Genomic DNA, 26,877 nt, shown 5'->3' with positions numbered 1-26,877 from the left:
TTCATTCATTCATTTCATTACAAGTATTTAACTGAGTACCTACTAGCTAGTATAGCAAGAGACATAGATACCATGCAAAACATAACAACTGTGGTGTTATGAAAGATAATAATAATAATAATAATAAACACAAATAGTGTTGACTATGAGCAAGGCCCTGTTCTAACCTTTATCAACTTACTTAACCCTCACAACCCTAAGAAATATGTACTATAATTCTCCCCATTTTTTAGATAAGGAAATTGAAGCACAGAGCTAATTAGAGGCAAAGCGGGGATTTGAACCCAGGAAGCTTGGCTCTGTAGTCACAGATCTTATACCACTACGGTTGATTGATTTTTGTCCCCTTTGGCTCAAGATGCTATCCCAAAGTGGAACACCCTAAGCAAACTGGCCCTGGGCTGTGCTGGGCCACCAGAGATTCGGTGAAGAGTTACATGACTGGCTGGCAAGGTCGGGCCTTGGCCATACAGATGAGGAACAAAGAAAAGCTTTCTAGTCTACTGTACATGGGTTTCTAGCCATCGTTGATGAAATGGCTTTTGAGCTCAGGGACCCAATTCACATTCACGGCTGCTGACAGGGTAGAAGTTGCACAAACGCATGTTGAATGAGGCTCAGAAATATTTTGTAGCCGTGTATTTGGTCTGGCTTGTTTTCTCTTTTTGGTCGAGCATAAGAAGGGGCACCTGGGAAGGGGCAGCTGAGACCATCCCTTCCTTGTTCACTTAGTTTGATGTGAGCAAGTGTAGCGTAGTTGCAAGAAGGGTGTTTTTCTGAAATAATTCAAGCCTTACACCTCCTTCACCTGGACTCACTAATGCAGAAATTACTAGAATTCAAGCAGGACTGGAGGTTTACCTTTGTTGTTACCCAAGAGGAAAGCATGTGTTGTGCAAATAAATAGTATAAATAAGAGCACACACATACTCTGTTTCAACAACCAAAGGACTTCAGATTATTTTGAGCTTATAAATGCTGGGGCGCATGGAATCACTGCACTTCACAGATGTGTTGTATCCGTCTTTAAGACAGGTATTTATTCGCAGAAGTTAGTTTCAGTTACTCTTGTGCTGATGACCGCTTGGGATTCCTTAACCCATATTCTGTAACTGTGGTTTCCCTTCAATTCAGACTCATCCTTTTCCCCAGTGAGTCTGACACAATGAAGTGTGATATTCACTACTCAGGACTGGAACAGCTTGAACTCTGCTCTGGAAAGCTAAAGAAACTAATTAGCCCTGCAGCGGATTTTTCCCCTCTCTGTTCAACATTAAACCAAAGTACCACAAGAGGAAAGAAAGTGAGTCTAGGGTATGTGATTCTTCTTTTGGGTAACTTGAAACTGAGAACAGTTAGAGTAACTTCTTGAATTTGCGTCCTACCCTCCAAACCATACTGGGTGCAGTGTTCATTGCCCCGGGCTTGGGGTTCAAAGCTGGAGAATTTGCATGGGAGTCTGCTTTGCTACTTACTGGATACATAGGCTGGGGCAAATTACGTTATGAGACTGTTTCCTCCTTTTTAAAAACTGGAGGAAAAATCCCTTCTTCCTGAGGTTGCTATGAGAATTGAGTCCGTGTATTTGAAAGTGCCTAAAACAGAGCTTGATGCATAAATGTTAGTGAAAAACAAAGCAAAGGATTCTTTGTCTTTAGACACCCTACCTTCTCCAGGAGCACTATCCCCCACCCCCATCAACCTGGGTAGAGAGGTGATGTAAATAACTTCTCACCCTGCTGTATAAATGGAGGCCAAGGCACAACCCTTTAAGCATAGAGTGTGAATGCATGGTGGGGTCAGCAGTTGTCAAAAGACCTTGTTGAAAGGCCACTGTGTGTGTGTGGGGGGGGGGGGGGGACGCTGAAAAGGCTGATTGACCCTGTCACCTCTTCTTCCATGGACTTTCAATTAGTCCTTGGCCCTTCGATTAAGAATTGCTATCAAATGATAGTGCTCCATTCGGGGACTGTTGTGGCTTCCAGAGCGGAGGCTGCAAGACCTATCTTTGATCACCAGGGATCACATGGGCCTTTAGGAGACCCTGGTTTCTTTTCGTGGCAATGTCTTTAAAAATAGCACCTCAGGGACACCTGGGTAGCTCAGTCAGTTAAACGTCTGACTCTTGATTTTGGCTCAGGTCATGACCTCATGATTCATGAGATGGAGCCCCACATTGGGCTCTGCACTGACAGCACAGAGCCTGCTTGGGATTCATTCTCTCTCTCTCTCTCTCTCTCTCTCTCTCTCTCTTTCTCTCTCTCTCACTCTCGCTCTCTCTCTCTCTTCCCCCCTATCTCGGTCCCTCCCCTGCTCACATACTCTCCCTTTCAAAATAGATAAACATTAAAACAAATAAAAATAAAAATATCACCCCAGAAATTTCATGAGGATGGACAAGGGAGGGAAGAAAGAGGGAACACAATGCCTGTGGCTTGGAACTTCAGCTTGACCTCGCCACTGCTGCTTAGATGACGGTCTCCTACTGGAACATAAGTTCTCCAAGAGCAGGCCTACTTCTGTCCCCTTCTCCGCTATTATCAGAGGCTAGAGTGTGCTTGCCACGCAGTCAGCACCCAAGCATCATTCAAGAGTAAATGAATGAATGAATGAGTGAACGTATGAATGCATGCATGATCTGCTTACACTGCTGTTAAGTGTGACCCAGGCTCTGGCAGCAGCTCTGAGTCATTTTGCAGATCACAGTGAGGAGCACAGACTCTGCTCCCGAGGGAAGCAGTACCTAAGGATCTGGCTTCTCTGTGTGACGCAGTTGGAGACCTATAATGAATGCCCCAGGTGATGGTTTAGTGGAATCAACTTCTCGGCTTGTTTGGGGATTATACCGGGGCTCCCCTTGGTACTGCAGATGGAAATCAAAACAGACGCTTGTTTGCCCCGAGTGCCATGTATTGTGGATACACTCTCCTCAGTGCCTTCCCTGAGAGGCCCATCCGTGTGCTGACAGCTGATGCAATCGTGGCCTCCACCCTCTCTCAAGTCCTGCTATCTCTATTCTAGACGTCTGCAAGTGCTTTGCAGCAGAGCTCCCTGCCTCCATTGGGCACCTTTCCAGTTTATCCTGAGTGCCCTCCTCAAGCAGAGCTCTCGGCTTACCTCCCGGGCTCCCACCCCACCAGCGGGATGGAGTGAATGTCCTCCGCACTCCTTTGTTTGTGTTGCCTCACTTCCTGTCTCCTCATCTGTTCAAGACACCCTTAGTGAATGCCGACACAGGAGACGTGGCAGAGAGCCATGTGCAAGAGCTTGGACACACAGGGGTCACACTGCCTGGGTTCAAATCCTCAGGCAGGTGACACTCACTTCCTTTCTGCAAGGATTGCCATGACGATGTGTAAAGTGCTCAGCACAGAGCCTGGGGTATGAGGAGGGTTACCAACAGAGGTGCTGTGCGAGTCTAGAGCAGTGGTATGTCATAAGGTCCTGGAAGAAGGAAGGGTTGGTGTCCTGAACAACAAGCAGAAGGTTGGAGAAGAAAGTCCCAGCCTGAGAGAACAATATCTGCGAATTGCACATGGGTTGGCAAGGCTGGAGCAAATGGTGGTGGGGTGGTTGGTAGGCCACAGAGGCAGGCAGAAGCCAGATGGTTACAAGTCATAGGAGGCATGCCAAGGAATTGAACTTGACTCTGAATGCGATGACAGAAAAGAAGGAGAGTGTTAATGGCCAGTCAAGTTTTTTTTTCCAAAAGACTCCTCCAGCTACAGCATAGAGGATGGACCAGAAATGGTGCAAGTTTAGTGATACAGAAACCGATGGGAAGAATTTTGCCACAGTCTAGGTGAGACCTGAGCTAAGGCAAGGACAGTGGGGGCATTCAGAGACCTTGAGGATGTAGAATTGAATAGAACTGGTGACCGGCTGCCTTTGAGGCCAGAGCAACAGGAAGTGCCCGAGACAAGTAGAGGACCCAACGCTGACATTATAGGTACAACCACAATTTCCATTCACCACAGGCTGCAGGGAGTTGATATGGTTTGTTAGACAAGGGAAGAGCCAAAGGAAACGTGTGGCCTGAGAACAATCTGATAAAGGGCCCATTTTAGGAGGATTCTTCTGGTGAGGTTGTACGTGTGGACCAGACTGGAAAGGAACAGACGTGAGACCCGGGGACTAGTTACAATGACACTGAGGTAATAGTCCTGACAGGACTCGATGAGGGCCAGCACCGGGAGGCTGAGAGACAAAAGATCCCATGTGAGGGGGGCTGCCTGAGAAAGGGCAGCAGACATCGCGGCTGACCGGATTCTGGGATTAGAGAGGCCAAAGTGAGGGTGGAACCAAAGACCACGGGTGCGCACCCACGTGCGTGAGAGAGAGCGGAGATGACTGCTGGCTGAGCACCCACTGTGGGCAGTTGCTGAAGGATGGGGGTGCCCCTTAGGAGAAGACCATCCTCTCCTTGGTGACACCCAGGCTGCACACAGTATCCAGAAGGTACTAATTAACTATGTTAAGTTGACTAGACCGGCCACCAAGCGTACCAAGGCCTGGACAAAGAAGCAGGCCGCCCACTCACCTGTGCAGAGCTCCTGTGGTAAGGGGAGTAGTGCAGCGGTCCAGAGATGGCTGTGTCGTGGGGGAGGGCCGGGTACTGGCTCTGCATTGGGGGAGGATGCTGGTTGCCATAGCTCCCATAGTTATAGCTCCCCGTGTACCTAAACCGCAGTAAGCACATTGAATATTGTGAGTCACAGAAGGGACAGCACGTCACTTTGACACCTTTAAAAATCAACCACATCTTTTCTTTCTCTTTTAGTTCTTCTTTCTCATTTTCCATTTTACTCCTCCTTTTTGGTTCTTACCATCTCCAACCCTGCTGTGGTGCGTTTAAACTCCCAAGTTGATTTTCCTTCTCTCCCTCCCAGCACACCTCCCTTACCACCCAGAGAGCGCTTAGGGAATGAAAAGCCAGCTCTGAGCAAAACATAATTAGTGATGGAAACCTCTACTCCTGCTCTGTGGAAAAGCCCGAAGTCAACCAGGAAAGAAAGAAGACATTACTTTGGGATTTATGCTTTGTATTGTTCAGGCCTTTGCTTGCCTGTGAGGGGGAAGGATGTCGTGTGTTATGAGGAGCTCTCTCCAGCGGGGAAACACCGTGGCACGGTCAGCCAGCTCTCAAAGACTCCCGTGCTGAGCCTGGCTCCATCACTTTCCAGCTGTAGGAACATGGGCTACCCACAGCCTTGTTTCTCACATTTGTAAAAACGCTGCCCCTCGTTATTCTGGGGGTTCACGTATGTGAAGACAATCTATACAATAGAAATTCCTGTAAAACATGGGATATTCTTATCACTGTTCTCAATAACATCTTTACAGCAAAAATGCTGACATAAGACCGTGTGGGTGTCTATTCTGCCATTGCTCCAGAATCAGAAAGCATCCTGAAACAGTTTTCAAAGTCTATTCTAAATGCGTGGGAAGATACTCTAAGAGAAGTAAACTCTGAGAAAATAACAGCGGCCCTATTCACTGGTCAAGGGCACCTGAACCCAGGCCAACAGCCAGGCCCGTGTCCAGCCTCGGGGTTGTCACCTGGCTGCGTGATGCTGGGCCACTGTGTGGAGGAAACCTGAGAGGGCCTCTTCCTGTGGTCTGCTGGTCAGCACCCACATGGCAGAGTCTTACCTTCTTCAGCATAAGGGCCCTTTTTTTAACGTCATAAGCGGTTTTCAGATTGCTGCACGTTAGACATTATGAGATTAGTGTCTTTTAATGAAGACAATGCATGATGGCAAGAAACTACTATGATTCAGGTAACACTTTTAATTTTTTTTTTTTTTAATGCTTATTTATTTTTGAGACAGAGAGAGACAGAGCATGAATGGGGAGGGTCAGAGAGAGAGAAAGACACAGAATCCGAAACAGGCTCCAGGCTCTGAGCTGTCAGCCCAGAGCCCGACGTGGGGCTCAAACTCACGGACCGCGAGATCATGACCTGAGCCGAAGTCGGACGCCCAACCGACTGAGCCACCCAGGCGCCCCCAGGTAACACTTTTAAATGGATTTGCAGTTTATTCTTCACAGCAACACCACCACATGGATTTGGGAGAAAATGGGCAAAACAAAGGATTTCTTTCTTTGTGGCACAAAGCACCGTTGGAACACACAGGGATTCCTGAGCCCTGTTAATAAGTGCTACCCTCCAGGGACCTTCAGCCCTCGGGTGGGGAAGTCCTCCTCTAATCCAGTCCTAGGAGACCCGGACCCCGCCATGAAACTTTCCCACCCGGGGGAACTGCTGGAAGGGAGTTCTCTGCCGAGGCTCTAAAGCAGAAAAGAAGGAAGAACACAGGCTCTCGAGTCAGACAGACGCTCAGCCTGGGCCCTGCATTTACCAGCTGTGTGACCCTATGCAACAGAACTTGAACAAGTCTCAGTTTCCTCATCTGTGAAACGGGCTCCCTAATGCCCACCTCTCTGGCCTTGTGGGGACCGCAAGAGACGGTCCTCCGCAGTACCCTACGGTGCCGAGCGCACTGCCATCTTTGCGACGGGCACCATTCTTCCTGCCCTTTGAGAAAACAGCTGCAAGTGAACCCTGCCGTTTAAAACCAAATGTAAAAGTATGGTGGCATGCATTCCAGGAAGGTCACCTACCCGTGCTCCTCTCTGTGCGGATAAACTGGTATCCGGTGTGTGACGGAGGAAGAAGGCACATGAGTACTCCTCATGCAGGGCAGCTGCTGGGAGTTTTCAGCTGGGGACCCTGCTGCCGTTGTCACCGTATAGGTCAGAGACCACGTGTATGACTGCATTGCTCCTGCAGAGACCAAGTAAGATGCATAAATCACTAACACAGTTCTTCCATGCCCCATTCTTAGAACACTTTAGTGGCCTCCCACGCTCTTTAAGCTGAATGTCAAAATCTTTACAAAGCGTGTGTCTCAGTCCTTGCTGACCTCACAAGAAGCATCCCCCACCTCTGTCTTTGTTCTCTGATCCAGACACAAGATCTTTCTTTCATTTTTTTCCAGAGAACCACGATTCCCAGCACCCCGGGGCCTGTGCACATGCTGTTACTGCTGTCTAAAACCTCATTCTTCCCTTAGTACCCCCTGTGTCTTAAGCCCAGACTAAGTCAGATCCCCTACTGCACTATAGTCCTTCATGGTGCCTACCACAATTTGTAATCTTACACCCATTAATGAATGTGATTGATTTAATGCCATCCTCCCTCCTCCAGACTAGAAGCCCTATGAGGGTAGGTGCCTTGTCTGCTTTGTCCACTATTGGATTCCCAGTGCTTACTAGTGCAGAGCCTGGTGACCAAAAATTTTTCAATAAAAACTTTAAAAGGAAGAAAAGGGAAAGGAAAGGTAGAAAGAGAAAGAGGGAGGAAAGGAGAGAGGACAAGAGCTCAGGGAGGCACAGCCGAGTAACTTCTCAACGCTCAACCAAACAGGTGCTGGGGAGCCAACAAACCACTCTAAGCAGCCCTAAGTAGATTACTGGGCTCTGCCTACCCAGGTCTTTTTGAAGATTACTAGACAGTGACCTGAGCGGTGACCTATTCCATACATATTGCTAATTCCATTAATTTACTTTTTAATTGGATACCTTGAAAATGCTGGGGATTGGGAAGAGAAACCGACAAAATGCAAAACCCTCAAGATGCTTAAGACTTTTATGAGATGGTTAGAATATAAAGATGGTAATTTAAGAAATCACTAAGTGATATACTCATTGATTTCTGATAAATTTGAGAATGGTGATATAGTGGAAATAATTAAGCCTATTTTAGGAGGTGGAGGGAAGACCGTTCAACACCCCGTTGCAGACGCAGGAAAACTGAAGAATTGGTTAAGGGAAACCATTCTTAAGTGAAGTAAAACATGGTGCTCCGTTTCTGTGTTTTCTGCAGATCTGTTCTATCTCAGCATTCCTGGGGGAACATAGAAGAGCGGTTCTTGTTAAAAACCGCAGTCCCTTCCATCCCAAGGACTTTGCAGATGGCACGTGAGTAGCTGCACTGGCATGGAGCAGGTGGAAGAAAGAGTTGGTGCACCACACTATGCCAATTACATGGCAGAAATTCAGTGAGCAATGCTCTGAAAGGTGTGTGAAAATGCAATCCTACTTTGAACACAGCTGTTTATTATTAAAAGAACTCTGTATTGAACTCTTTCGTAAATTGGGAGAATCCTTTGGAATGCAAGTAATGCCCTTTGTTTTTAACGGAGTGACAAAGGTCCATTCCAAGAACATGAAAAACGGACACGACTTATTGAGCATTTAATAAAGCCCAGGCACTGTGCTTAGTGCTTTACCGATAACCTTGAGATAAATATCGTGCCTACTTCACAGATGAGGAAACTGAAGGTTAAATCTGAAAGAACTTAAGGGAGTGCACAAGAATACAGAAGATTCAAGAAGATAATGTGAACGGGGGAGTCAAGGAAGAAATTAAAATTGGAGCAAAAAGTGCAACAAGGAACGAGGCTAAACATGCATACTCTTCCTAGAGGTGGGCCTTAGACTTGGCGCAGAGACTTCCCAGGAAACAATGCCACAAGGGAAACCTGACAGGTCAGGAGCCATAAGATAGTAGACAAACTGCTCAGGAGTAAACTGTGCTTAGAATTATGATCAAACAAGAATTTCTTTCAGATGCCCCCATAAAAGGCAACTGTGAACTGCTTAACGGTGTCCTCAGCAACACCCTTACAGTGGGCTCCAACCTTGATTCTCAGGACCCTTCCTTATGTCAACACTCCAGGCTAGTGGCATCTCACTCAAGTCCAGTTCAGAGAAATTTCAAATGTTAACTTGCACAAGGCCCCAGTGGGTGGGGCCGGTGGGGCTCTGAACTCCAGTCTGCCCCATGCTTTTATTCTCTCTACCATATTGCTTCTTCACTCTGGCTCCGAGTCCTGCTGAGCCTCTTATACTTTAGGAGGCTTTCTCTCATCAACTGCAAAGCAAGCATGAGAATACATATCTTGCAGAAGTGTTTTGAGGGTTAAGTGAGATGAGTCTGGGGCGTGGGAGGCTCTTAACGGTATTCATGCACTCCTCACTGTGAATTCGGGTATTCTTATACGAGACTTTCTTAGAGCAAACATTTCTATATGTCCCATTTCAGATGCCAGGGAAGAAAGACAAGTTTCTTGGGTCAGATTCTGTCACCAGGGATGAAAGGCTTGAATAGCAACAGAAATTCAGCTAATTACAGCAAACTTCTAAGTGTGTTTTTCCATAAAATCATAGGTGTTCTTATTCATCAGTATGGCTAAAAGTACCCCTTTTCCTGGTTTGCACATGTACATCCTATACAAAAAGATAATGACTTCAGCAGGCTGTTAGGCATCATTTATGGTAACTGCAAGGAGACTGGAAAGAAAAAATTCCAAAAGGATCATGCATGACTGCACTCCTCTGTATTTTGCACTTCATATGAAGTTATATTACTGTTATAATTTTTTAAAGGAGCCTTTCTATTAAAACAGGTTATCTCTAGGTGGTGGGGTTGAGGAGGGCTTTAAAGCATTTCTTCACTTTGCTTATCTGTATTCTTCTATAACGAATGTGTACTGTCTCCATGAAAAGAAAAACATTATTAAAATATATTAAACAAGCTTGATAATTGGAGATGGAATTGGAGGGAGGTGGGAAGTATGGGAGAACAATGAACCAGCCACAGCAAGCAAGTAATTAACCCTTCCAGCCCCTGGGACCTCAGGAGAGCACCGCAAGGTCAGTGGGTATTTAAAGGAGGCAGCTCAGGAAGCCAAATGATTTTCTCTTTTTCCCCAAGCAGTAGGAAGACAGAGTGATAATAGCCATCACCTGAGAGAATGGAGTAGAAGTTACTTTTGTATGAGCTCCTGGAGCACAGCAACTGTTCCTTATTCATCTCTGTATCCCCAGCAGAGGGTCTGCCAAAAAGTAGGTGTTCAGTAAATTTTTGTTTCATTGAATTTGTTGTTGGAGGAGTAAATGCTGCTAGAAATAGACGTTATCAAACAAAAAGCTAGAGGAACTCTTGGAAAAATGGGCTCCCGTGGTCTGGGAAACAAAACCCCTACATGGCCGTGTGCCAGCAATCTAACAGACCCACTCAGGCAGGCTTAAGCAGATTAACACCTACTGGCTTGGGTGAGAAACCCTTTTTGCCTGGGGACCAGAAAAGAACACCCCTTGCATTCCCTTTCCTATCAGTGGGACCTCCAGTGAGAATTGTTGCTGCTGCTGCTGCTGCTGCTGCTTTTTTAAGGAAACTAATAAAAGGAAATGTGTGCAGTGCACAGTTTTGCTTAATTTTTAAGACAACGCTAATGCTTTTTATTTATTGGTAAAACAATAACCTTCCCTAGTTGCCTAATTCCCCTTTCTCTTTTTCTCCATGACCTGTATGCCCACTCTTATTTCAAAGTCTGAGAATAGTGGAGAAAGCCCCCTGATCTCTAAGAATACGATAAAGATCCCCAAAGATCTGAGAATCCTATAAAGGTAAGTGTTGTCTGTGTTCTAGTCTTAAAACTGCAGGAGAAGAAGATTTTCTTTCCTTTCCATCCCCAACAAAAAGTCTTTCACTCCTGAGTTTTTGTTGGTGTTGTTTTCTTGGAGGGGGTTTTCAACTCAGGACAGGAAGGGTGCTTGAAACAGAACAGGCAGTCAGTAATGACTTGTTGAATAAATGAAAGAATGAATGATAAACCATCCAACATAAACCAGACCTCATGCTATTTTCTTTTTATACACTGACTCACTGAATCTTCACAATAACCTCTTGAGATGGGAGGTATTACCTCTTTCTTTCAGGTGAGAAAACTGAGGCCTAAGACTTGCTCAGGTGAGTGGCAGAGTTGGGATTTAAACCCAGATGTGCCCAACTCCAGAGCCTTTCCAGAAACAACAGTCGCCTCTCACACTTGAACGTGCATTTGAATCATAGGAGATCTTGTTAAAATGCAGATTCTGATTCAGTAGGTTGGGAGCTGAGCCAGCAATTCTGCATTTCTAACGAAGTTCTAAACGATGATAATGCTGTTGGTCTGTGGACCACACTTTGAGCAGCAAGGGTCTATAAACCACCCACTGCCTCCGGTCACGCATGCTCCATGTTGAGGGCCATTAAAGATCAGAAGTTGTAAGGTTCTAGTACAGACTTGTGAAAATTCAGGCTACTTTCCAGTCTACCTGGCCATACCCTTCCTTCAGATCTTGGACTAAACCGCTTGATCCTTTTCTCCACTAGGATTCTATGAACCATCACAGATGTTCAGGTTTTGATCTAACCTAAGCCTTTTGGTAGTAACTTCCTGAGAAATAAGCTCCTTTAAGTATGTCTGGATTCTGGAACTGCCTATACAGTAGCCACTAGATGTAGATGCCTATTTAAATTTAAATTAATTAAAACAAGGGGCCCCTGGGTGGTTCAGTTGGTTAAGCTCTTCGTCGCAGAGCATGATCTCCTGGTTTGTGGGTTTGAACCCCTGCATCGGGCTCTGTGCTGACAGCTCAGAGCCTGGAACCTACTTCAGACTCTGTGTCTCCCTCTCTCTCAGCCCCTCCCCTGCTCGCCCTCGCTCGCTCTCTCTCTCTCTCTCTCTCTCTCTCAAAAATAAACATTAAAAAAATTAAAACAAAATACAATTAAAAATTCAGTTCCTTCATTGCACTAGCTACATTGCAAGTGCTCAGTAGCCCCATGTGGTTAGTGTCTACTATTTTGAATAGCTCAGATTAAAAAAAAAACAAAGTTGCCATCATCACAGAAAAATCTGCTTGAACCGCGGGCTATCCATGGCTCTATCCCCCATTGGCTGCCATCCATCCCTAAGGCAGTAGTGCTTAAGGAGAATACTTGCTGGAGTTGAAAACCTCATCTGTTTGCGTTACACTTTATCAGTAGCTCCATGACCCGGAGCAGCAAATGGATCCGTTCCCAGAGACAGATGGGGATTCAAGATCTGGCTGCTACCTACCTCTGCAACTGCCCCCACTGCCACTCTCCCCTTATGTGTGTCCGTTAGTCAGTCCTCACTACGCTAGGCTCTTCTCTGCCTCAGGCATGTGCACGTGCTGTTCCCCACTACCTGAAATGTTCTTTTCCTCTCCCCAAACCTGATGCGCTGACTCTTTCTCATACTCCAGGTCTTGGATAAATGTCACCTCCTCAGGTGGGCCTTCTCTGACCATTTCGCAGCACACTATTATTCTCCTCATGACCACTTGAAATGGTCTATTTAGCTGGGCGTTTACTTCTGTATCGACTCTCCTACCCACCAGAATGTAGGTATCACAGGGGCAGCGACAATGCCTGTTCTTTTCACTTCTGTACCCCCAGGACATGGCCCAGATCAGACACGGAATACATGGAGTGGACCAAAGATTGAACGAGCAAATCCAAAGGCCCCCAACACCAAGCCGTGACCTTGATGATGCGAGGTCAAGAAGAGATTAAGCAATCTATTTTCAATCCCAGCTTATATTTCCTAATTCCGCTCCTTTACAGAAAAGGAAGCAGCAGGGATGGAGGAGGAGGTTCTGTAAATGAGTCCTCGTGGGCTCTGGGGCAGGGCTGCTGTGTCCACCCTGTCCCACTCATTTTAGCTGCCCTCAGAATAACTGAGCTTTTGTTATTTGGAAAGAGTAGGGGCCAGTTATCTTTGTTACATCCTCAAGTGATGTAGAGAAAATGCAGCTGGGCAGGCCAGATGTTCTACAGTTAGGGCCATTTATAAGGAATTTGCCTTTATTTCTTTAGGCATCCTAGCATCTCAATGATTTAATTTGCTGGTTTTGTGTTGCAGGGAACCCATGGTGGGAAGGTGAAAACATGAGTTTAATAGTTAACTTTTATTGTCATTGCTAAAGGAGGGAATACTTCAAATGACATCATAAACCAGGTCTTAGAGCCCTTCCGAGGCCTCACCAGGACAGAGCGGGAGCTTTACAGTTTGCATTAAATGACAGTAAAGAATTGCAGCCAATGTCATGGTAATTGGGCCCGTCAGTTTGGCACCACCTGCCACGCTCCTAAAGAGGAAAAGAGGCACTTTACCCTAATGGAAATTAAAGTTTCTGAACTTTGCTGGGCCAGGAGTGAGGGGGCAAGCTCACAAAGTTAGGGAAGAAAACGGATAAATGGGCTAGATTTTACCTTGTGGAAATCTGTTGAAATGGAATCCTTTGCTAGTCTCGTTTCATGGCCTTGCCGTAGACTTGAACATGCCCCGTCAAAATCAGCCACGTATCACAGTGTTAGGTGCCTGATATTCCTTTCCTTTCACTTTCTTCCACTCCCCCCGCCCCACCCCGGGGCTTTTAAAAACAATTAATGAAAACAGTCCTAAGAAAACATACTTAGAAACACATGGAAGTATGGACACAGAACAAGATAGATGAGCAGAGTGGCTGTTTCCCTAGTGAGTCATAACTCACTATCTATAATATACCACTTTGTATCCACTAGTCCTTGTACCAAAGGATGCCAGAAGATTATGTGCAATGAATTAATTTTCTCTTTGTGCTCACCAAGCAGACATAATACTGTTCTCTTTTTCACAGCTGAAAAATGGGGAAGTGTCCATCAAAAGTGAGACACTGATAATGTGGAAGGGCTGCAGACACCTGATTGGCCTTGACTCTAAATCAAACTTGATGATATGTACATCATCTGAGCAATGACATTCAGAGTATGCTAGAGACCCAACAAAATTAACCAAGTCACATAAAATTTCATTTAACGTGTTAATGAACTGTTTTAGCCAGGAGTTGTTTTGTTTTGTTTAATATTCCCCACTTCTTCTTTATTTCTTGCTTCCTGATTTCCTCTTTAAAAATTGCTTTAAAAAAAAAAATTGTTAACCACTTCAGATACTTTTTGGAAAGTAATGGTATATAAATCAACCAGTAATTTAAAGATGGAAATAAAATGGGACACCTGGGTAGCTCAGTCAGTTAAGCTTCCAACTTTGGCTCAGGTCACGATCTCACAGTTCCCTGAGTTCGAGCCCCGCACAGGGGGCTCTGTGCTGACAGTTCGGAGCCTGGAGCCGGCTTCAGATTCTGTGTCTCCCTCTCTTTCTGCCCCACCCCCATTTGCGCTCTATCTCTGTCTCTCAAAAATGAATAAATGTTAAAAATAAGTAAATAAATAAAAATGAAAATAAAAATTAACTGGGCATAAAGACCATATGTTAACTTAAAAAAAAAAGAAACATGACAAATGCATTTTATAAGATACACAATAATTGTTTTCGAATTTACAGTATTGGTCAATGAAATATTTGCACAAATCCTCAAATTTAAGAAACCTCCTATATTTCTTAATACCTAGATGTATATCATGCCTAAATGTGCTTTATAATGCAATGTCTATAAAACCATACATGTTGTTAGGAAATTATGTTTATGTCTCCTTCAAGACTATGACCCACATGCATGCCAAGATCCAGTCTAATTTCACAAGGGAGTATTTCAAAAGTGGTACTTGAGAAAAATATTACACATAGTTTTATCTAGGATGACATTTTTAATGCCCCCTGGAGATATCTGAGAACAAAGCAGGAATGTGCCAAAATCTTCAAAGGTTACGATCATCTGAAAAGAACCTGTTTTACATTTGTATTTCTAAGAAGCTACTTTTATGACTCGTGAACACATTGCGCAGAAATCTCTGAACACATTTATGGTATTCCTGTGGCTTTGACTATCACACCTGCCACACCTTGGGGCCTCCAAAGTGCTGTGAAAAAGGCCAGGCAGACTCACTAGCTCGATGAGAATTATGAAGAGATCCTAGAAATCTTGCCTTCACACCTTCCCTATCCCCTTATCCCCTTAGAGTCTCCTCGCTGGATATGCTGCTGCACTGCAGGAAAGCTCCCCCTTGAACCCTTTCTGCTTCACAATGCAGAACTGCTTCATTTGCATAATTTCCCTGTTTATTTTAGAAGTAAGGATGTTATCACTAACTGGCTCACGTGGGTGCTTCCCAGAAGGGTAAGGGGTGGGGGGTGAGGGCGGGCAGGATTGTTCAGATGACTGGCTGTTCTTACTGGCCTGTTCTTACTGCCCTGGTTTCTTCCTGAGGCAGGAGACTGGGGGTTGCTGCTCCATATTCTGGCCTTGGATGGACCCCTGAGCAGCTGGAGAGCTGTGGACAGTGCTCAAGTTCTCTTTCCTTTTCATTTTCAGGGACTAAGGCTGTTCTTTTCTCTGTGGCTCTTCTTCTCAAGCCTCCTAAGCAGGAACTACAACGACCCAGTACAGAGAGAAAAGGGGAGGGACGAGGGAGGGGGGCGTGTTCTTCCCCCTCAAAGTGGACACAAAACATGATTCAGGTGCATCCATGTAAACAAATGTGATGCCAAAATCTAAATTTCCACAAAAGAGGAGGCCTTTTTCCAGCTGCGTACCCAAAGTGAAATCAAAGCTCCGTCTAGGGCCAGTTACTGACAACCCTACTTTTAAATACTCTGAAGAATCCAGTCTCCTTAACAGTCCCTGACAAAGGACCACTGCTTTCTGTCGGCAAGTTTCTGCCCCTGGCAAAGTACAGAAGAGGAAAGGCCTTATAGGCTCTTAAGTACCTGCTCATTTCCTCTCTGAGTAGAGCTAGTTCTGGAGAGAAAGGAAACTTGAGGGAAGGAATTAACCAAAGATTCTTAGCATACGTACTTTATGTTCTCTGAAATGACATGCTGTCTCCTGCCTCCAGGCCTTTGTACCGCTTACTTCCTCTGCCAGACTACCTTCTCTCGCATTATTCAGCCTTCCCAGACCCTGCAGATACCAACCATGACCTCCTTTTGTGCTCCTCTACCCTCTTCTCCCAACTTAGCCCAACTCTGCACTCATCACATTGTTTGTGACTGCCAGCTTGCCCATCAGAACCCTAACCTCTAAATCATAAACTGCCAGGGGATGGGAACCTGAAGTGTTTGGTACACAGAAGTCACTCGAGAAATATTTATTGGATAAATGGATAGATAAATGGATGGACATGTGAGTGAATGAATGGATAAAAGACAACATCCTAAATAGGGTAATCTCACCCTGTTTATTTGGTCTTCAAAAATACCCAATTTCAGTCCCCAGTCTATTCTGAAAATTATTCTAAGTAGAACTAGGATATAAGTAGGACCATGCTGTGAGCGTCTGGAGGAAGACTTTTTTTTTTTTTTTTTAAAAAGAGAGCGCATGCGGGAGAGGGGCAGAGGGAGAGAGAATCTGAAGCAGGCTCCACACGCTCAGTGTGGAGCTGGACACAGGGATTGATCCCACAACCCTGGGATCATGACCTGAGCTAAAATCAAGAGTCAGGTGCTCAACTGCCTGAGCCACCCACTCAGGCGCCTCTGGAGGAAGATTCTAACCTAGAGGGTGAGGGCAATGAAGATGAGTAGGATTTCATCAGGTGGAGGTGGAAGGAGGAGACCCCAGAGGTGGAGCAGTGTGAGATACGATCTGGAGAATGAGAGTGCCCGAGGTCTCGGGAAATAAGCCTAGTGGGCAGCAAGAAAGTGGACAGACCAGATTGGAGGTGGGTAACCAGTTTGAGAGTCGCTGGATGTCCGAGACGTGGGGAAGGCCTGAACAGATAGCAGTGGTGCCATGGGAAAGAATGGGCCCATCAAGATTTGGATTAGAACGACTGGCTTGGGAGGCATGGTAGAGAACGCTGTCTCCCCAAATCTATTCGCCCCCTTCCCTATCTGGGGACGTGCTACCCTACATCTCCCAGCCTCTCTGTGCAGTTAGTTACATGAGGCCATGGACTAAGCCCTCACTGGTGAAATGGAACTGGAAGTGACATGTGCTACTTCAGGCCAAGGCCTTTGAGGGACCGGGCTTTCCTCTCTATACCCACCTTCTACTTCTGTCAGCTGGTTGCAGACTTGGCAAAGCCCAGGGCAGTGGGCCTGAAGCTAGTGTGCATCAGAATCAATGGGAGGCTTGTTGAGCAAATCTCCGGGCCTTGCCGCTAGAGTTTCTGATTCAGTAGGTCTGTGATGGGACCTGATGATGAGCATTCCTAACAGGTTCCCAGGGGGTGCTGATACCGCTGGTCCATGGACCACACTTTGAGAACCACTGCCCTGGAGTATGGTGCAACCTAATATGGAAAGAGCAAGTGTTTCCAAATGGTTGCATTGAAGAGAGCCTCCTCTCAGACCTAAGCACCCTGCCAGGACTGTCTGCGAGCACAGAATAGATTTCTCTTGTGTCAACTCCATACATTTTGGATCTATTGTTAACAGTAGCTTAGCCTATTCTAACTAATACAGGAGCCGAGGGAGAGGAAAGATGAAGTCGACTCCCACATTTGGAGTTGGGTAATTGGGAGAATAGTTTAAGCAGGTTTGGAAAAAAGGTAATGAATTAATGATCACTGTCTCATGAGCCCTCTGCTCCACAAACACCCGTCTGTTCAGCTGGCCCAACCCCACCAAGGCCCATATAGGAAAAGGTTGTTTCTGCCTTTGGTTCCTCTCCTATGCATTCTTCCTCATCTTTTAAGGCTGCCTTTGAGTCTCCCCTCTCTCCTGCAGGCTTCTCTCCTGCCTGCCAGAGTTCAGGTGGGAAGGAAGGAGATTGCTTCTCCCTCTGATCCCCTACAGCATTCAGCGGTAGCCCTCATCTTAATCAATGGGACCCCTTCTATCTGATAGCACCTCACTATGAGCAAAGCACTTGGCCTTTCTTACGTCATCTCATGCCCACAGCAACCATGTGAGTTGCTCTAGAGGTGTGCGCACACACACATACACACACACTGTCATCACAGATTAGCTAACGCTTGCTGAATATTCTGTATACACTTTACCATTTTCACAAGTCTTATGAGTAAGGACATTTGTTGAATGGCTGAGTGACTGTGGTGCCCAGAACAAGGAATTGACGCTTTCTCACCCTTTACTTTTCCTTCACAACCTTGAGGCGTTATTGTGAGATAATTATGTGAAGTGATAATGGACATTGGCAACTAGCTATTATTATCCTTGTATTACCTCTTCTTTTTCATTTCTAAACCATATGTTGGCATTCAAGATCCGCCAGGATGTGACTGCAATTTGTGGTGTCTAGCCTCATAAGACCCTCCATGGACCTCCTACATTTTAATTTTAGCCCAAGTTTCACGTGGCCTGAGAAGGCCCCACATGTCCCTACCCCTATGCATCTGTTCATACTGTCCTCTTCCCAGAAGTCCCTTCTGCTCCACCTTCCTCAGTTAAAAATGAAGTTCCAGCTCAGACCCATTCCTTTGCGAGGTCTTCTTGGTGCCTCCAACCAGAGGGAGTCTCCCCTTGCTTGGAGACCCCACAGCATTAGTCTTACCTTGCTCATCACCCCCACCTCGATATGATCGCCATGTGTTAGCAAATGGCTTCCCGGATGCCCCACTTTCCAGAGATGCCTCTCAATCTCTGGTTCACAGAGAGCTCCTTTTCTCATTTTCAAGAAAGAATGGCTGTGTATCAATTTATGTCTTATATCATTTTAATCATTTCAGTGTCTTAGTTGCGGGGGAAGGTGGAGATTTTATCATGTACTTAATTGGCCAACTTGAAAACAGAAGCATGTGGAGTATATACATGTGAGTAATGAATAACTGCAAGGCATCTGTAAATCCAGGCAAATACTACGGTCTTGGCATTGATTGGGTTAGAATGCTTTTCCAGAAAGCTCTTGCTGTAAGTCAACTCCCCACTCAAAGCCTTTAGGGGCCTTTCATTACCTGTAGTGCTGAGGCCAGTGTACTCAGGGGATGGATTGCTGACGGGGGAGGACGGAGGTGGCACTTCGACGGACGTGGCGGATTTGGCTGGCGAAAACGATGGCACTGGTGAAGGGGTTGGCGGGGCAGCCTCTGTCAAGATAATTTCTTCTCGGACTTCTGCTATGGGTAGAGAAAGGGTAGATTCTCAGAGCCAAAGGTCAAGGCAACTTGTCTTCAAAGGACTTTAAAAATTGAAATATTCTTTCTGACCTGTGTGTCATGTCACCCCTCTGCTTAAAGCCCTTTGATGGTTTCGAATCACCATCAAGGCATGCAAGCAGTTCCCATACACAGCCATGCCCACTCCAAAGAAGAAAAGGACATCACTGCTTTCACACCACTTGGCCTGCCCACTACAACTAAATTCTTCGGAATAAAGAGCTAAAGAAACACAGAGCATAGAAGCAAGGATGCAAATCAAACTGCCAAGTAGGGCAATTCCCAGTGAAAAGCTGGCTTACCAGTGCTTCCTTCTCCCTTCATGGCTCGCATGAGCTCATTGGCCCGCTCCTGACAGTGCAGGGATTCTAACAGGTAGAGCACGTAGTCGTCAAACATCAAGTGAATTAAGTGAAAAGACCCTGGTGGGAGAAGATCCAAACAGAAAGGTAAGTCATGGCAGCGCACATACGCCCCTCCACCTGGTTAACAGCCCGTGTTGTTGGGCTTGTACTCTAATGCTCTGTTCAAGACTCTCACTCCCTACTCCATTATCATCTCCACATGGTCAAAAGTTGCTCTTCTTTGCTGTGTCCTCAGCCTAGCCTAGTGCTCGGCATAAGGTAAATGGCACTAACAAGTGCGTCTTTGTAGCAAGTGCGTCTTTTTCCTTGCTCAAACTAGCTCATCAAAAATGGTGCCCATTGAGCCATCTGTCCAAATGTTTCTGAGCCCTCACATACCCACTGGCCTCGTCCTCATTTGAGCACCACTTACTGTGTTCAGTGTGTGTTGACATGGTGTCTTTCATTTTTATCTCTTCTACAAGTATGTCCTATTTCCCTGATTGGACTTTAAGGATGTCCATGGCAGAGATTTTGCCTTCTAGTTCACTATACCAATGTTACCTGACAGGATTCCAGAAGCAGAACTGAAAATTGAAACCTGTAACAACTGAATTATTTCCTTAAATGTTTCTGAGACCTTTGTTTAACACACGGTTCTCAGAAAAGGTATTAGATTGGGGCATCTGGGTGGCTCAGTCAGTTGAGCATCTGACTGGCTCAGGTCACGATCTTGTTGTCCGTGAGTTCGAGCCCCGCGTCGGACCCTGTGCTGACAGCTCAGAGCCTGGAGCCTACTTCGGATTCTGTCTCCCTCTCTCTCTCTGCCCCTCCCCCGCTCACGCTCTGTCTCTCTCTCTCTCAAAAATGAACAGATGTTAGAAAAGGTATTAGATTGGAAATATGGTATTCTCAAATAAGACTCTTCATTCTTAATTTAGAGTAGACTGTTTCATAAAAAGGGATGTGATCATCTTAAGACATTTTTCCAATGTGCCAGTCTCTGTGTTCAAAGTCTTATATTCTCTAACTTAATCTCTTACCACCCTGTAAGATAGGTACTTTCATTCTTACTATAATACATTACTTCAAAACCATCTTTTCTGGCATGTCATGCTGCCACCATGGACAGTGGAATGATCCACATATGGAAGGGGCTCAGTTAATGTCTGCTGTAATCAAGCCTCAGGAATGCCAGGGTCAGAGGGGCCAAACCTTCATCTCTGGTCTCATGTTTCCAACTCCCAAGGGAACATCTCCATGTGGATATTCTACTTCCCATGAAATGTCCAAAACTTCTCACCCACCTATCCTACAAGCTGACCTCCTCTTCCCATTTCCCTCCAGTCTGCTTTTTTAGAGGACCTCTGAGACTCTCTGGTATTACTTATACTGTGACTCCATCATCACCACCACCACTATTATCATTATCCTCGTCATCATCGTCATTATCTGCTGAATGCTTACTGTGTGCCAAAACTCTGCTAAGCAATTAACACAGGTCTCCTCCTTACTACAAACAGTGGGGTAGGTGGTACTGTACTCCCTTATTGAGCAGGAAAGGAGTGTCTCCATTAGGAGTATGTAGGGATTTGCCTCAGTTTGATCTGGCTCCAAAATCTGTTCCCGTTCCCTTACAGATCATCCAGTCCAGTCTGCTCACAGCCCAGATGGGGGAAAAAGGCGTTGGTCCTAGCAGGGCCCTTTGAGTTGGGAGCTATGCCTTTTCAAGTCTCAGTTAGAAGGTGATGGGGCTATAGCTCCAGTTGCACAACTGGTTAGTGTGTAATACTTGTAAGAAATAAGGTGTTAGGGGTCTTCTGGGAGTGATGGGACAGCACCTTCTCGGTGGAATTTACTACCAATTTTCTTTTTAATTCTATCTTCTTTTTCCTTTTAATTGTACCTGACTTAGACAGACAGAGACACACACACACACACACACACACACACACACACACACACACACCACTTTCCATCCACTTCCCCCAAATGGGTCCTGTGAACCACTGAGGAGGTAGCACTGTGGGCAACTGTGTGGGCACTGGATCACTCTGCCCAGGTTGAGATCCAGCTCTGCCACTGCATCACTAAGACCCTGGATGAGTTACCCTTAGTAAATGTTACAAAATCAGCCATTTCTTGAGCCCTTGCTCTGTGGCAAATTCATTATCTGTGTAGATCTGTGTAAATGTGCAGACTTATTATAACACTTAACCCTCATCACAACTGTAAGAGATAAGGGATACTCTCCTTTTGCAAAGGAGGACATTGAGACTTCCAGAGGGAAAGTAAGTGTCCAATGTCACATAATTATTAACTGGAGGAACTGGGACTTGAACCCAAGACTGTCTGATTCTGGAGTTCTTTGATCATTGTACAACACAGCTCTCTAAAAGGGGGGGGGCGGTAAAACCCCTTGTTTTGGTTACAGAAGTACTAACCATAATGAGGAAAGGGACACACTAGACGTTTAATGAATGGTAACTGCTTGTTATTATTATCTGTAAAGTCCCTTTTGCTACTAATGTCCTAAGATCTCATAGGATATCATATCATAATATGATTGCTTTGTCCATATAGTCAAAGAATTCAGAAGAGAACATCAAATACTTCAAAGGAAAGGGTCTCCAAAAATGAAGAAATACTTGCTCCAATGTTGCTCTAGGTCAATAAGGATAGAAAGATAGAAACATGCTGTGAAACAATGAATTAAAATGGAAAACCCTAGATAATGAAAATGGCATTAGTAGTTGTATCACAGGCAAGCACCTTGGAAATCATCCATACACCCTCCTCTTTTATAGACAAGGAAACAAAGATCTGATACGGTGAAGAAATTTGCCTAAAACCACACTGTTAGAAACAGCAGATTGGGGCTTGGAGGCCAGTAATGTTCGGGCTACAGGCTCTCTTCCTTAATGGCTCCAATCAGTTACCCAACTGGTCTGATAATTTTCAATCACTTTTGAACACAGAGTTTGTAGAGCTACTGCTGTGTGCCTACTACTGTGCTAAGTGCTCCAAGTACAAAAGAAACCTGAAGCTCAGTTCCTGACTCCACAAAAGCTACAGGGTCCTTTGCAGCATAAGTCAATCATTAAGACAACTGGGAAACAAACAGTTCAGTACTGGTGGCCGGGGGGGGGGGGGGGGGGGGGAGGGAGGAGGATGGAGACAGGGTGGGGGGTGTCATGGCCACCGGAGTAGTGCCAGGAGAAGAGGAGGGCAAAGTAAAAAAGGGGATACAGAAAGACACAGAGAGGGTGGGGTGGGGGGAGAGGGGAGAAAGAGAGAAATATCGAAGACAGGCAAGAGGCAGTTGCAGCTAACATCCCCTGCTTTATTTCTCTCCCTAGCACTTATCACCATTACATATACTATATAACCTATTTATCTTTATCATGTGCCTCCCTACACCAGACCGTAAGCTCCATCAATGCAGTGTTTTCACTGTTCCCTATACCCAGTGTCTACAACAGTGCCAGGCACAGAGCAGAGGCTCAGTGACTGTCGGTTAGATCAACCAGTCAAATGCCCAAGCACTGTTTACCATATGCACTGTACTAAGTCCCCTTTCCAACACTGTGAGGAGGTATTACTATTGTCTTCAACTAATACATGGGGAAATGAAGGCTCAGAGGGTTTGAACAACTTGCCTAAAGTCACAGAGTTAACATCAGAGCCTGTCATGGAAAAAGGTATTAGGATACAGACAAAGGAGACTTTTGTTGTTGTTGCTACAGGTTAATATAGTTGATCACATTGCATAGAACCAAAGCATTTCTCTTTTCTTATGAAAAATTTCAAACATACAAAAAAGTACACAGAATTTTTAAATGAACATCAGTGTATTCAAGTCCTAGCTTTACAATATCTTAATATTTTTACTATATTTGAATCAGATTTGGGTGTTTTTGTTTGTTTGTTTTTTTAAGTAGGCTCCAAACCCAGGGCAGAGCCCAATGCTGGGCTTGAACTCATCACCCTGAGCTCAAGGTCTGAACTGAGGTCAAGAGTCAGATACTTAACTGACAGAGCCACTCAGATGCCCCAGATTTTTTAATTGAAGATAAAGATGAAGCCTCTGTGTTCTCTTTCTTAATTGTATTTCTCTGCTTTCTTGTGTTCAACCCCTGAGGTAATCACTGACTTGAATCCGGTATTTATTTGTTCACATGCATTTTTCTACTCTTAACTATATGTATTTATGTATCCATAAATAACATATGGTATTGTTTTCTGTTTTCAAACTTGATATAAATGGTATCATACTTTACAGAGCATTCTACAACTTGCTTTGGGCAATCTATCCACATGGATGCATATAGCCTAATTTGATGGCCACTGTTTGAATATGCCACAATTTATTCATCCATTCTCCTGTTGATGGAATTTTGGTTGTTTATAATTTCCCACTATTGGAAAATGGCCCTAATGAATATTTTCTGTACCTGTTTCTTGGGTCTGCTGGGTCCAAGAGCTGCCTGCATATTCACTCTTATGAGACAGTGTCAGATAGCTCACCAAAATTTTTTACATTCCTACTGGTAGTATATGAAATATAGTATTTGCCAGTCTTAAGGGTGTGAAATGTTATCTTATTGTGTTTATAGTTTGTATTACTCTAGTTACTAGAAAGGTGTATGTCTCTTCATATGATTATCGTCCATTTGAATTTCCCCTTCTGTGAATTACCTATTCATATTCTCATTTTTCTAGTGGGATATCTGAATAATATTGGGGCATGTGAATTTCTTTGTGGGTATTTAAATAATTTATTTAGAGGGGTTTATTATATATTCTGGATAGTAACCCTTTGTTATATGCACTGCAAAATATGTTCTCCTTTTCTGTGACTTTTACCTTTTAACTTTGTTAATGGTGTGCTTATTAATCACAAGTGAAATCCAGATGTGGTTCATTTTTGCAATCTTTTCTTTATGACTGGTCCTTTTTTGTACCTTTTTAAAGAAATAAATTACTATGTCAAGGTCATAAAAATATCATTCCTTATTTTCGTCCAAAAGGTTTAAGGTCTTCCCCCCTCCCCCATTTAGATGTTTCTTTTCAGATGTTGTAGAGAAGGGGTCAGATATTTTGTACCCCAAAGTGCTTGTCCAGAAGAAATTTGCCTAATCCACTGACTTTTAATGCCATTTCTGTCATATATACAATCCTCTTGTTTAACAGACAAGGGGAAAAGCATCTGATGAGGCGAAGGCAAGTTTTGTGTCCATCTGTCTTGGGCACCTCTGTTCTGTTTCATTGCTCTATTGGTCTAACTATGTTACAAGCCCACGCTGTCTTACTCCATAACAAACCTGAATATCAGGTAAGTGAGTCCCTATGTCTCATTCTTCTTTCCCTTCAAAATGTCTTTACGACTCTTGGCCTTTTGAATTTTTACATCAGATTGTCAAAGGGAAAAAGGGACTGGATTGGAATTCTGTTGAATTTATGTATTAATTAGTAAGATCTCCTTGATGTTGACTCTTTGCAAACACGAACATGGTATATTTCAATAATAGTTTAAAAAATTCTTGAAGATCTTCAGGCAATTTTTGTCAGAATTATTTTACAGGTATCCTTTAGTTTCTGTTGCTATTTTGAATGGTATATGCCTGCCTACACTTAATATATATTACTATATACTTAACACATACTTTATACACACACACACACAATTATATTTTCTACTTAGGTTCTGGGTAGTGCTAAGAATGCCAGTGATTTTTAAAAAACTGAATTGAGTAATCCAGTTGAATTCTTATTTGTTCTATTAGTTTGTAGATTGTCTTTTGTCAACCATCATGACATCTGTAACTAAAGGCAATTTTGTGCTTTCTTTTCCAATTCTTACATTTCATTCCCTTTAGTTATTATATTGGCTAGGACTTCCAGTCAATAGTTATTAGAAACAGTGTTAAAGGCATTCTGGTCTTCATGATTTGAGTAAGAAAATTTCTAAAGTTGGAGCACTTGGGTGGCTCAGTTGGTTAAGCGTACAACTTCGGCTCAGGTCATGATCTCATGGTTTGTGAGTTAAAGCCCTGTGTCAGGCTCTCTGCAGTCAGCAAGGAGCCTGCTTTGGATCTTCTGTCCCCTTCCTGCTTTGCTCCTCCCCCCCCCCTTCTCAAAAATAAACAAACATTAAAAAAGAAAACTTCTAAAGTTTTACCAGTTAGTGTCATGTTCACTGCAGATTTTTGGTTGCCCTTTAACATTTAAAAAAAATTCCCCTGTATTCCCAGTTTGCTAAGAGTTTTTTTTTTTTTTTAATAATACTTGGGGAGCTGAATTATATCAAATGCTTTTTTCCCTCTATATCTATAGAGAAGATCATATGATTTTTCTCTTTTCATCTGTTAATACTGTATGTTAGTTTCTTTTCTGACTTTGATTCATACTTGAGTTCTTGTCATAAACCTTATTAATCATGATTTAAAAATGTTTGCTGCTGGATTTGACCTGCTAGTATTTTACTTAGAATGTTTCATCTATATTTATGTGTGGTTGGGTAGGAATTATATTTCCCCTACCATTCTTCCAAAGTTTTGAAATTGAGGTTGTATTAGCTTCATAATTGAGATGAGATTAGCTTCATGAGTTGTATAGATTTCCTTTTGTTTTTATTGCCTGAAACATCAATTTTCATAATCATTTTCATTAACTAAGGATTTTATGTTTCTTATAAGTTTAGTAAAAGTTGCCTGTAAAAACACTTACGTCAGATGTTTTTTTGAAGGAAGAGGCTTTTTCATCTACTGTGATGATTATTTGATCTTATTTCTAGCAATCTAATTTTATGTTTTTGTTTACCGTCTTTTATCTATGCTTCTTTTATCTTGCCATCTCTTTTCATAATTTTCCACTTTCCTTGGCAAATTTTAATTACTTAGTGATGATTCTTAATTTATTAACATATATCCCATACATTTTTAAAGTCCAAACTACTTTTTTTTCAGCGAAGTCTAAAGTTATTTAATATTCCGAGACAAAAACCTTTATGCTTTAACTGGTCTTTGGAGATTCTCTTCTCACCATCTCATGTTACATTGTAGCCTAAAACTTGCTTTGACAATTTTTAAACACACAAAAATTATTTTTTAAATTATAATCAGTAATTAAATGTGCTTACAAATTTAAGAATTTCTCTCATCTTAAAATAAGGCCTCCAAATTGTTTGACCTTCCTTCCCTGGAGAAGGGGGGGGGTGTCTATGTGACCCGCTTCCATCTTGGTAGGTTTGTGACTCCTTTGACCAACACTGTGTGGGGGGGAAGGGACACTTTAACTTTGGGGACTGGGTCATAAAAGGCGATGTGGTTCCCCCCTGGAACAGTGTGCCGCGATGTGAGGGGCCACCATGTGGTGTGGACACTGAGCCACATGAAGTGGCCATCAAAGGCATCCTGATCACAGTCCTATCTTGAAGTCATCCAAACCCAAGCACAGACATGTATGTGAGGGAAGAAGCCTCCAGATGATTCTAGCCTCTAGCTGTTGATGCCCTACTGTCTTTGAGTGTTCCCATCTGAGGTGCAGAGTAGAGATGAGGTCAGAGGTCATAAAGCAGAGACAAGCCATCCTTGCTGTGCTGTGTCCAAATTCCTG

The 26,877-nt window shown here is 44.1% G+C and overlaps 1 protein-coding gene across 5 annotated transcripts in view; it reads right to left on the bottom strand.

The window, feature by feature from the left end:
* The window catches only part of RFX4 (regulatory factor X4), a 162,280-nt gene that overhangs the window by 5,494 nt on the left and 129,909 nt on the right, over positions 1-26,877 (bottom strand). For all 5 annotated transcript variants that reach the window (XM_027070926.2, XM_053226685.1, XM_053226684.1 and 2 more), the window contains 4 exons: positions 19,219-19,338; positions 18,716-18,877; positions 6,625-6,787; positions 4,541-4,679 (listed from right to left, as the gene is read on the bottom strand). In XM_027070926.2, coding sequence (XP_026926727.1) covers positions 4,541-4,679; positions 6,625-6,787; positions 18,716-18,877; positions 19,219-19,338 — 584 coding nt within the window. The remainder of the gene's footprint in view (positions 1-4,540; positions 4,680-6,624; positions 6,788-18,715; positions 18,878-19,218; positions 19,339-26,877) is intronic.

The sequence above is a fragment of the Acinonyx jubatus genome, chromosome B4, assembly GCF_027475565.1.
Source record: "Acinonyx jubatus isolate Ajub_Pintada_27869175 chromosome B4, VMU_Ajub_asm_v1.0, whole genome shotgun sequence".
In the NCBI taxonomy this organism is placed as follows: domain Eukaryota; kingdom Metazoa; phylum Chordata; class Mammalia; order Carnivora; family Felidae; genus Acinonyx; species Acinonyx jubatus.
The sequence above is the reverse complement of the archived record's forward strand: the minus strand, read 5'-3'. Positions and strand labels throughout refer to the sequence as shown.